Source organism: Trichechus manatus, unplaced genomic scaffold (assembly GCF_000243295.1).
Source record: "Trichechus manatus latirostris isolate Lorelei unplaced genomic scaffold, TriManLat1.0 scaffold00001, whole genome shotgun sequence".
NCBI classification, from domain to species: Eukaryota; Metazoa; Chordata; class Mammalia; order Sirenia; family Trichechidae; genus Trichechus; species Trichechus manatus.
This window is the reverse complement of record NW_004443937.1, coordinates 24,665,740-24,678,235: the sequence shown is the minus strand read 5'-3', so window position 1 is coordinate 24,678,235 and position 12,496 is coordinate 24,665,740. Positions and strand designations below refer to the sequence as shown.

The window sequence follows — 12,496 nt, the reverse complement described above, 5'->3', positions numbered from 1 at the left end:
AATAATCTGAGCTTAGTCTTATTGTTTCTCCTCTGTATGTGACTTCTTGTTTTTCACGAGCTGCTCTCAGCATTCTTTGTTTGTCTTTGGTTTGGAGAGTGTGATTATGATATGCCTTGGTGATTTTCTTTTGGGGTCTATCCTATATGGGGTTCGTTGAGCTTCTTGGATGGCTAGCTTTTCATCTTTCATAATATTGGGGAAGTTTTCTGTCAACCGGTCTTCAATGATCCTCTCTGTGTTTTCTGTTTTCTCCCCTTGTTCTGGAACTCCAATCACTCACAAATTTTTGCTTTTGATTGTATCCCACATAACTCTCAGTGTCTCTTCATTTTTCTTTGTTCTTTTTTCTGAGTTTTCCTCAAACAGAGTTGTATGCAAGTGTTTGTCTTCAATTAGCTGATCCTGTCTTCCACCTTTTCAAATCTTCTCCTCAGCCCTTCTATGACACTGTCCATTTCTTAAATCTTGTTGTTTATCTTTTGGATTTATAATTGTTGTTTTTGTATAGTTTCTAGTTGTGAATTTATTTTGGCATTTCGTTCCTGCATTGTTTTCCTAAATTCTTCCAATTTTTTGTCTGTGTTTTCCATGAATTTGTCTGCCTTTCCATGAATTTTTTTATTTTTTCCTCATTTTTATCTGCTTTTTGCTTCAACTATTGGATAATTCTGAGTATTAGAGGTTTGAATTCCCTATCAGGTACTTCTAGTACCTTTTCTTCCACTGGAAAGTCACCTTGTGTTTTATTTTGGAAGCCTACTGGAACCATCCTGTCCCGTTTTTGTAAATGTTTTGATATTGTCTGCTGTCTTTGGGGCATTCAGTAGTTACTTTTCTCATTTGTTGATTGTAGATTTGTTTGTTTCATCATTTTTTTAAAATTTGGCTATTGCTGAGCAGGCGGGCTGTGTGTTCTTTGTTGCTTTCTCGTCTGTGAGCACGATACTTTTCACCTCCTTCTCCAATTGGCAGGGTCAGTCGCTCAGATATGGTACAGCAAAGCAGGTCTAGCTGAAGAGGAGTTACTGGTACAGGTTGTTTGTAGCACTTACTACAGGCACCAGGGTGGGTCAGTAATCAGTGCAGGGCAGGTTCCGGGAGACTGTGCCTATGCAGCTTGGTGGTGTGATGTTTAGTGCACAGTGCAAATAGGCAGGATGGAGGGGGGAGATTGTTATGTGTGGAGCTAAGATGCATATGGGAGAGAGGAGAGAGGAACAGGAGCCAAAAACATACAAACAAAAAAGAGTGCTAGGGGAGCTTGCTGTTGGAGTGGAGAGATGAGAGACTAAGAAATGGAGAAGAACAAAAAAAAGAAAAGAATGAATAAATAAAAATCAGAAAGGAAAAAGAACAGCAAAGCTCCCAGGGATCCCACCAGTGCGGCTATGAGGTCTGGGGAAGTTGTTCTCAGGTGTTGCAGTACAGCCTGGCTATAAGGCATAGAGGTATTCAGCGCCAGGTATTCAGGGAACAGAAAGAGAAGGACGGTATAGAGATATGAGAAACTGAGTAATGAAGAAAGACAAAAAGGGAAAAAGAGGGAAAGAAAACAAAACAGATTTAAAAAAAAAAGAACAAGAAAGCCCCCCCAAAAAAACAGAAAAAAAAGTTCCACGAAAAAAGAAATGCTCTCAGGGATCCCTCTGCGCTTCTGCACAAGCTGAAGGGGGAGGTTCCAAGCCATGCAGCACCGCCCGGCCAGAACGGGCTCCCAACTCAAGAAAAGGAAAAGAAAACAAACAAACAATTCAAAACAAACAAACAAAAGCCCCGGGATCCCACCAGTGTGTCAGCCCAGACCTGGAAGCAGTTCCACACTCGAACCGAGCTCCGCAGCCCCTCAGGAAGAAGCAAATATGGTTCACGGAGCCTGTTATTTGAGTGAAAGGAGGGGGAGGTGGTGAAAGGTAAGGAAGAAATCAAAAGAAGCAGAAAAAAGCAACACCAGCAGCCAACAAATGGCACTCAGAGTGCCAGCCAGTGTGGGCGGGTGGAATCCAAGCAGCCAGTGCTTCCTGGACAAGAGACTGTGGCCGTGGGAAGCAGAGGAGGCCGAGTGAGGGTGAAGAAGGGTGGGGGGTGGGAAAGTGTATATCGAAAATTACAGGTTGTTTCATCTCCTGCTGGAAGCTCCCTGAAGCTGTTTTCTCATACCCCCATTTGCTGGTCTCCAATAGGAGTCCAAGATGGCAGATCCACACTGCATTAGCTGATAGGGGACCTCTGCATGAATCTCTCCTCGCTCTCTATTCTCTGTCAGTTTTCTCACTCCTTTTGGTGCTTAGCTGAGTTGTTTATCTCTTCATTTGATGTTTTAGGGTTTCAGGATTGCTGTTTTCTCTGTTTGGCCTTAGTTTTACAGCTCTTTGCTGTGGAGGGATGGCGTGGTGCTTCTGCCTAGAGTGCCATTTTTCCAGAAGTATGAGAAGTAATATCTTTTTGAATGTAACTTTTGATTCAGGAACATGCTTTATCTCCGCATCTACTCAGATCTTCTTTCATTCTTCAATTAGTTTTCTCCATGAATTTTTGTCACATCTTTTATTAGATTTATGTCTAGGCACCTTTTTGTTTTGTTGCTATTGTGAATGAGGCCTTTATTTCTATTTCTAGCACTGTTTGTTTCTGTTGCAGAAGAAAACTAAGGGTTTTTGTATCAATATACAAAGATGCCTAGCATCTTTGATGAATTCTCTTATTATTTCTCATGTTTGTCTGTAGAGTTGCCTCAATTTTCTGTGTAAACAATTATATCTGTAGATAATAGCAATTTTGCATTTTTCTTTCCAATCCTTATATCTAATTCCTTTTTGTTATCTTATTGCATTGGCTAGCACTTCCAGCACAATGGAAGTGGAGGTGATAGTGAGCATATCTGCTTAATTTTTGTTATTAATGGAAATACTCCCAGAGAATACTTCTAGAGAATGTGTCTGAAGAATAATTCTCAAGAATAGAGGACAGTGCCAGCCCATGGCTCTTTCCACCCATGGTTCTGGTTGCCAGCAACTTCCTTGGAGTTTTTTGTTTTGTTTTGTTGGGGGGTGGGGGGAGGTTGTACTCTTTTTCACGGATGGAGTCATTCTAGGTCATTTCATGGGTGAGGCCCCCCTTTGTATCTCCTGGCTTTATGTAGGTTGTTCAGCCCTAGCTCTTTTCTTTATCCAGCCACCAGCCTGTGACATCAGATCCTTAGCCCCTAACCCTCAGCCTCAAGGCCTAGATCCAGTTCAGATGACCCATCAGCCCCCTTGGCTTCAGCTCCTGTTTAGAGATCTCACTGCAAGTTTCCCCTTTGTTTTTGGCACTTGGGGGTTTCTCTCACTTCATTTTGACCTTGACTGTATGTGCAAGAATTACATGATTATTGATTTATTTAGATTTTTTTTCTGTCATTTTTTTTTTAATTCCACTTTATTCTCTACTGGTTTGAAATTTTTATAGTCTCAAAGTCTATAGTTAAACAATATCTCAAATTCTCTTCCAAAAAATACAAGAACTTAAGAATAATTTAATATTATCCCTCCTATTTTAAATGCCACTTTTTCCAGTTCTGTCTTTTTTAACCCATAAATTGGACACCATTATTATTTTATACAGACAGTGTTTGTATTTACCTATATGTTTGTCATTTTATTTGTTCACCATTCCTTTTTACATCCCAGCTGGCTTCTGTCTCCACTCCCCCTTAAGATACATTCTTTATGAATTCTTTTAGAACAGGTTTCTTGGTGATAAGTTTTCTCAGGTTTTGTTTGTATATAAAAGTCTGTATTTAATGCCCATTTTTTAAAGTGTTTTCCCCTGAGTAGAAAATTGTAGAGTGACAGTTATTGTCTCTTAACACTTTGAAGTTATTTGTCTTGTGTATCTGGCTCCCATCGTTGCTGTTGTAATGTTAGTCTTTCATTTCTTTGTAGTGACCAGTTCTTTCGCTCATAATTTTCGTCTTTGGCTTCAGCAATCTAGGAATGAATGCATTTTTATTTATCCTGTTTTGGTAATGTTAGGTTTATTGTGTCTATGGATTCATGTTTTTGATCAATTTTGGAAAAATTCATTGCCATTATCTATTAATTATTGTCTCTCCTATTTTTTTTCCTTCTAGAACCCCGGTAAGACCAATATTAGACCTTCTCATCCTGTCCTATATGTCTCTTAACCTTTCTTTCATTTTCCCATCTTGTTTTTGTTTGTTTATTTCATTATGGATTGATTCCTGGGGTGTCTTCCAGTTCATTAATTCTCTCTTCAGCTGCATCTAATCTTGTATTTAACCACTAATTGAGCCTTTTAATTCAATAATTATATATATTTTTTATTTTTAGACAATATTTTTTAAAATTTACTTGTTCATTCCAATACTTTCTTGTTATATGTTTATCTTTGTATTTTATTTGTTGTTTTTTTAAATACTTCATACATAGCTGTTTTAGTGGTGCTGTGGGCAGGAGAATGAGACCAGTCTGCCCTAGTGATAGGTGTATTTTTGCTGACACTGGATAGAATTGCAAGCTCATGATAATAATAAAAAGAAGATCAATTTTTGGTAGGTTTTATTTCATTTTATATGTTCTCTGTAGGTCATGCATCCCCCCACCCTTTATTGTTTGCACCTAGGGTAGACTATTTCCACTGTCCCCATCGGTATGCCATTGAGCTAGCCTATATTATGTATATGGCAATCCACCTTTGGGGAAAAGTGTTCCAAATCTATTATGTCTTATTTCAGCTGACTCATAGTTACTTGTCTTCTTGTGGGTTTATAAATCTGTTTCTGAGTTCATTGTTTGATCTTAATCTCTGGGAGTCCTAAACTGCGGAAGCTTTCTCCCAGAGAGACTTTGCTTCTGCTTCTGCTCATAGCCAGGAGGCACCCCCAAACGATGATTCCTTTCGACTACCTCAGGGGATTTGTCTTTAAACAGGAGTTCCCCACCTCACTACTGTTCCACAGTTTAATATTCTTGCAACATTACCACAGGAATACGGCCACAAGTAACACTGCCCCTCCTGGTTGCCTACTGGCCAAGTCAGCTCCCCATAGTCCTGGCTTCTCCTGCTTTGGCCCCACCATCCCACCTCAGCTCCCAGCCACCAAGGTCTTAGAATACATAGTCAGTCATGATATTGGAAGCAGGAATTTATCGAAACACTGTTTTATTATATTTTATTCAGAATTTACATGAGTTGGGGTGGGAGAGAGGGACTCAGCATTCCAAATTGACTGAAAGTCCTCTGCATACTCTGCAAATACTAACTCCTGACAGCTCACGTTTCTATTCAGCCCAGCTGAGCCTGAGGGGGCTGGCCTGCAGATGGAAGATGGAACCTCAAAATGTGGTTTCTCATGGCCACAGAAATGAGAATCCAGTTCCAAGGTCCCCAAAGTTGCTCGTCATCGAGTGTGTTTAAGCAGAGTTTAAGTCCCTTACTTGTGTGTAACTGGTGTCTTCTCCCCATGGACAGGCAGTCCAGGGGACTGGCCTGTCTTTCATCGTCTACACTGAGGCCATTAAAAACATGGAGGTGTCCCAGCTGTGGTCGGTGCTCTACTTCTTCATGCTGTTGATGCTGGGCATTGGGAGTATGCTAGGGAACACGGCAGCCATCCTCACCCCTCTGACTGACAGCAAGGTCATCTCCAGCTACCTGCCCAAGGAGGCTATCTCAGGTCGGTAGGTCAGTCATGCGGTGGGGGCGGCCAGAGAGGGTTGGGATGGGGTGGAGGGCAAGTGGATGGATGAGTTTCCTCAGGAGCCTTGTGCTTGCTGAGGTGGCCAGAGGTCTTCAACAACCTCATAGCCTTCTTGCCATGGTCTTTTCCTCATCTTGGGCAATCTGGGGACCTGGGGGATGTGATTGACCCCATGCATTTGGTTCTCCACATCATGGGGAAGTAAAATGACGGCCTCAACCTTGGGCAAAGACCAAACACCCCACCGTAGCACTCAAAGCTTTCCTGGTTAGAAGAGAACTTGTTTTTGTTTGTGTTTGTTTAATTAAGGTAAAGCAATTATAAAGTGCATATTTCTTAAAGGCTCAATTAATTTTGCATATGAAACTACCCAAGTAACACCAAGTAGGTCAAGATACAGAACATTTCCCACACCCCAGCAAGCTCCTTCACTCCCCTTTCCAGTCAATATGCCCCCACAGAGGAAACTTCTATTCTGACTTCTACCATCTTAGTTTTTCCTGTTCTTGAACTTCATATAAATGAAATCATACACTATGCATTCTTTGTGTCTGTTCTCTTCACTCAAAATCCATCTGTGGTATTCATCCATGTTGTTGCAAGTAGCAATAGCCTGTCCCTTTTCTTGCCTGTGTACTAATCCATTATGAGATCACATGCCACAATTTACCATGTACCCCACCCTCTGCCTTTGATGATACCATTCTTCCATATCCAGAAGCCTCCTCCCAGACTGAACCAAACCCAGCTCCCACCCCTTCACCCTTGAAGTCCTGACCACCCCAGCTTGAGCAGCCCACCCTTCGTCAGAGCCCTCTAGCACTTAGCATCCCTCCTTGGACCTGGTCTCCATAGCTGATATTGTTGTATCATTATCCCCCCAGACAGTGCGTAACTCCTTCTCCTTAGGTATCCTTCTTAGTCCCTTCCTTCTCAAGGAGGTAGTATGCTGGTGGTATTTGGTGTGGCAGTGGAAAGGGCAGGTGGGACCTTTAGAGTCAAACACTTCATGCGGTGTCCAAAGGAGTCAGCTTCAAGGCAACTGGGAAAAGAACTCAGGTTCTGGAAGCAAAAAGGCCTGTGTCTGAATCCTGACTCTGCCACTTACCTGAGGTGGGGCCTTGGGCACAAGTTACTTAACATCTCTGAGCCTCAGCTTCCCCATCTGTGAAAAGAGGTATCTGATATCTGTCCCTGAAGCTCCAGGACTCAGAGTGTGCCAGGTGCCTAGTGCGTAGTAGGAGCTGGGCAGACGTTAGTTTCTTCCCCTCCCCACCCCACTCCCTTCTGGTGGATACAAGTCCTCTCTAGGAAGTCCTGACAGGGGTGCCCCACAGCTTAACTCTCCTCCCTCAATTTACCTCCCATGAGCACAGGGACTGAGCAGTCAGGATAGATATCATCACCAGACCCAGCAGCCTGAACGAGATTCCCAAGTAGCAATGCCCACAACTTTTCTTTTCCGTTGAGCTCAATGTCCCTCCATGAATCAGCACCAGTGACACTGACTGACACTCCTTGGGACACCTTTGCCCTCCCCTCACCACACACACACACACACACACACACACACCTCACACACACATTCCGAGAGGCAAAACCATGATAGCTCTTCCAACCCATATAGATGAACCGGTCGGCCAACATACCCCTGGTGGTCTATGGCTCCTGCTGCCCCATAGAAAATTGGATAAGCAGGCTGGAGCTGGATGGTCTGCCTGCAGCTGTCCACCACAGGGCCTGGCAGGGCAAAGGTGTCTGGGGCAGGTGAGCAGGTGGTCTTGTGGCCCACAGGTCTGGTGTGCCTCGTCAACTGCGCTATCGGCATGGTGTTCACCATGGAGTCTGGGAACTACTGGTTTGACATATTCAATGACTACGCGGCCACCCTATCCCTGCTGCTCATTGTCCTGGTGGAGACGGTCGCCGTGTGTTACGTGTATGGGCTGAGGAGGTGAGGCAGCCCCATCTCCCCGGCCAAATGTTGGGGGAAAACCTAATCCACAAAGGCCATGCCCCACAAGGAAAATAACCATTTCCTAATGTGCACTTCACACTGTCTTCTTTAAACTTGACATTGCTTTTGAAAGAGTCCCTGGGGGATGCAGATAATGTGCTCAGCTACTAACCAAAAGATTAGCATTGAGTCCATTCAGAGGTGTTTCGGAAGAAAGGCCTGGTGATCTACTTCCAAAAAATCAGCGACTGAAAACCCTACGGAGCACAGTTGTACTCTGACCCACATGGGGTCGCCACGAGATGAATCAACTCCATGGCAACTGGTTGGTTGTTTTTGAAAGTTTTTTACTTGCCCAGATTCTACCTAATTTTCTGCCTCACTTCTACCCTCAGTTTGCCTTCAACCAATGTCCTCTATTTCCCACATTTTTACTTTTTATTATGGGATGTTCGACGGTAGGTGCTGCCAGACCCCAACAGTTTACCGGAGCAGGGAAGCATGCCTCCAGGCACTAGATACTCTGTTCCTCAGCCAACATCAGCATTTTTCAAGAATCCTGACCAAAATCCAGCTGATAACTTACGCCCTAGAAAATCTGACAAATTCAGAATGTCATCAGTTCTCCATCCCCGTGCCCAGCGCAGCGGGAATGTTTGAAATATCCCCCTGGGTGATGGAATGTGCAGCTGGGGCTGAGAGCTGCTGGCCTGGAGCAGCTTTCAAACTGGAGCTGCATCAGAACCACCTGGGGACTTGTTAAAAAACAGACCCCTGGGCCCCACCCCTGGAGGTTCTGATTCTGGAGGTCTGGGGCAGGCTCCAGGTGATGTCGATGCTGTGGGTCTGGGGACCACACTTTGAGGACCACTAGTGGCCGTTAACTGAAAAGTTGGTGGTTTGAACCCATCCAGCGGCTCTGCGGGAGAAAGACTTGGTGATCTGCTTCCATAAAGATTGTTGTTGTTCTGTGCCATCAGTTCGATTCCGACCCACAGCGACGCTACAGGACAGAGTAGAACTGCCCCATGGGGTTTCCAAGGAGCGCCTGGTGGATTCAAACTGCCAACCTTTTGGTTAGCAGCCGAGCTCTTAACTACTTCACCACCAGGGCTCCCCATAAAGATTACAACCTAGGAAATCCTATGGGGCAGTTCTACTCTGTCACATGGGATCAGTGTGATTCAGAATCGACTCGACAGCACCTAACAACAACAGTCGCCTTGCTCTGCTGAGTGGGTCCCCAGACCAGCAGCAGCCCCACCAAGGAGCTTGTTAGAAATGCAGAATCTCAGGCCCCACCGCAGGCCCACTGAATGAGAACCTGCCTTCTAGCACTGAAACAAGGGTTGTGTCAAGTTGTCTTCCTTTCCCAATCTCTTCTGACCCCCAAAACTGGTTTGGTGAGGAGGGCAGGCGGACACTGTAGGAGACAGGCAGCCCCCTGAGCAGCGTCTCCACCGTGTCCCAGGGAGCACTGCGTCCCACGCCAATGCTGAGGGATTTCCATGTTCAAATAATTTTAGGACATTGCAAGTCATACAGAGTCAGACAGATTTCTTTGTGTAGAACCCTCAGAGCGCTGAAGAGCCCTGTGAATCTCAAAGAAGGGGGCTATGGTTTGCAGCATTTCCAAAACTTATTTGATCAAGGAATGCTTATTTACCCCCCCAGCTATTAACATCTCGAGGACACTAGTGTTCATATGAACTGTCCCCATTTGCCCGGGACTGAGGGGTTGTCCAGGACATGGGACTTTCTGTGCTAAAATAGGGAAAATCTCAGATAAACTGAGACAAGTTTGTCTCCTAGGGAATGCTAGTCTAGAGGGAGAAAGAGGCTAGTCACTGGAGGGAGTGGGTGTTTCGGGGTAAAGAGAAACGGTTAGAGACGGATAGGAACTGGGGGCCACTGCAGAGATGGTAAGTGGTAAGTGATGGAGACCGAGGGAGAAACAAGAGGGGCCCTGGAAATTTTGTAAGCAGCCTACTCAGGCCTGAGCGCAGTGTCCTTCTATGTGCTTAGCGCGCAGCGCCATCTAGTGGCTTCTTATTGATAGTGTCCTGCTGCCTCACTGCAGCCCGCTCGTCCCACCTGCTTCTGTGCAAGAAAGTGGGGGTCGTGGTGGTGGTAAAGGGACAAGAGAACCCCCAACATCTTTGACCTGTGCAGTTTTGAAAGTCCCAACTGTTCATGTTATATACATGAGTATTCACGGCCTAGAATCAGGCTAGGTCAGCAACAGCACGGGGGCAGGTAATGATTTCTAAACAAAGTCTTATACAGACACTCAGGACATCAAACAGATACAAGGGAAGCAGGTGGCTGTGGCTGCAGCTGGTGACAGCCGCACGCCGCCCCACTTAGCCCCTCTTGCATGGCTGCCCCTCTCGCTGTGGGCATCAGTTTTAAAGGCCCTGGGCAGGAAGCAGGAGACCCACCCAGGTTCTAGGCTAGTTCCGTCCTCTCTAGCTGGGTGCCCTCGGACAAGTCACATCACAGTCCGGGCTGCGGTCCCACCCACCCTTCCTGTGCAGTGGGGGCTGGTCAGAGTTCCCCAGAGTGCTGAAAATATTTCTCATACTTCTTTGTATGTGTTAGAAAAATACATGATTAGCCTATCAAATTCACAATGAAACAGATGCTGTTGCTAAATTTAGGGAAAAGAGTCAGTTTAAAGAAAGGAAAAAAGAGGTAGCCTGTGGCCATGGTAGAAATCAGGATGGTGGACTGGGTGAGAGTTTGAAGTACTGCTCAGCTTGTCTCTAGATCAGCTCCTGCAGGCTGAAGTCCTTTTCTTCCAAGGTTTGGCTTTCCCTCTGCCCCGCTGTCTTAGTTATCTACTGCTGCTGTAACACAAATACCACAAATGAGTGGCTTTAAAGAACAGAAATTTATTTTCTTAAAGTCTAAATCAGGGTATCAGCCATGTTGATTCCTTCTGTGGACACTCTTCCACCTTCTGGTGACTCTGGCAATGCTTGGCATTCCTTTGCTTGTAGACAGGTCCTCACATGGTGTCTGTCTTATACCCCGTGGGTCTCTGTTTCTATTCTGATCTATTCTAATCACTCAGAAGTGATTAGGTTTAGAACCCCTCCTACTCTGGTATGACTTCATTAACATAACAAAAGAAAACACTTATTCCCAAACAGGGTCACAAACCTGCTCTGGTTTCAAGGGACAAAAGAGATTCTGCCCTGGGGACATTTCTAATGGGCAGTAGCGTCACTGTTGGCAAGGGGTAGCAGGGCGAGGTAGGGCAAAGCCGCCCTGTTGTTGAGACCTGGCTTGACGAACATCTTCCTTGTTCTCTGTTCCCACCGTTCCTGGGAATTGCCCTTCTGGTCTGCACCAAGCAGCCTTCATCAGGAGGCTGACACCTGGAAGATGTCTTCTGATGTCCCTGTATCTGTGGTGTGGTTGCTTTGCTGCTCCTCTGTGGTGGTCTTGGCCCTCCTCCCCTGCTCACACCCAATTCTACTCTCCCCAGAAGGTGCTAGAGAGGGCCCAGTGGTCCTACACAAGCATCAGTGGTGTGCAGAACAGAATCTTCTAGACCTGTAGGGGTGTGCAAGCTAGATCCCCCTTCACCTCCAGAAACATGGATAATCAGATTTTCTCTTCCCCGTTTTCAAATAGATTTGAAAGTGACCTTCAGTCCATGACTGGCTGCAGTCTGAGCTGGTACTGGAAGGTTATGTGGGCCGGCGTGAGCCCGCTGCTCATCATCAGCCTCTTCATCTTCTTCCTGAGCGACTATATCCTCATGGGGACCCTGCAGTACCAAGCCTGGGACGCCTCTAAGGTATCTTCCCTGCCCTGTGGGGCTAGGCTGAACCCCCAGGGTTGTTCACAAACACCGGTCTTTAATTTTCTGAAACCAAGGAAATACTTCCTGCCAATGGTTTGACTAGGTTATTTGCCCCAACGTGGAAACATCACTGAGGCATCTAAGAACACATAGCCCTGGAGAGCAGAGATGGACTTTGAATTTCCAAACACATGCCACAGTGAGAGTTAGTGTCCTCGCCAAAGCTCCTCTGTGGATGTTTTCCTGGAAACTGAGGAACAATCTCCCTGTAAAGGTGCTATTTCCTGCCCATTTCCTTGGCCAGCAGGCCCTCTGACATCTTTCTGCCTTAGGCTCCTTAACCCATTGCTGTCGAGTTAATTCCAACTCATAGCAGCCCTGTAGGACAGAGTAGAACTGCCCCATAGTGTATCCAAGGCTGTAATCTTTACAGAAGCAGACTGCCACATCTTTCTCCTCAGGAGCAGCTGGTGGGTTCAAACCACCAACTTTCAGTTAGCAGTGGAGCACTTAACCACTGCACCACCAGGGCACCTTTATAGTTAGTTTTAGGTTGAAAATAGCACCAGGTGATAATGATGTTGATCAGTTTGGGGGCACCCTCTACATTGAGGTGCCCTGGACGGTGGCCTCTAGGAGTCCCCAGGTAATGCAAACGGATATGCACTTGACTTCTAACTAAATGGAAAAGTTGGCAGTTCAAACCCACCCAGCAGTCCCTCAGAAGAAAGGCCTGGTGATCTTCTTCTGAAAGGTTACATCCTTGAAAACCCTATGGAGCACAGTTCTACTCTGACACACGTGGGGTTGCTATGAGTTGGAATCAATACAATGGTAGCTGGTTTGGTTTTTGGTTTTTTGGATTGGTAGCCTCAAACATAAGGCCCTAGATTATTCATGGTTACTATTTATTGGTTGGAGCCCTGGTGGCAATAGCTCCAAACAATAGCTCTACAGGTTGAAGCAGTTTCTATTATTCCGACTCTATGGAAAAGGAAAAGATGAGGGGAGTCAGACAGCC

The 12,496-nt window shown here is 45.5% G+C and overlaps 1 protein-coding gene across 1 annotated transcript in view; it reads left to right on the top strand.

Annotated features, from left to right (window-relative positions):
* The window catches only part of SLC6A20 (solute carrier family 6 member 20), a 46,004-nt gene that overhangs the window by 33,166 nt on the left and 342 nt on the right, over positions 1–12,496 (top strand). Inside the window, exons 8-10 of the mRNA XM_004368703.1 lie at positions 5,476–5,680; positions 7,499–7,658; positions 11,304–11,469. Of these exons, the coding sequence (XP_004368760.1) occupies positions 5,476–5,680; positions 7,499–7,658; positions 11,304–11,469 (531 nt within the window). The remainder of the gene's footprint in view (positions 1–5,475; positions 5,681–7,498; positions 7,659–11,303; positions 11,470–12,496) is intronic.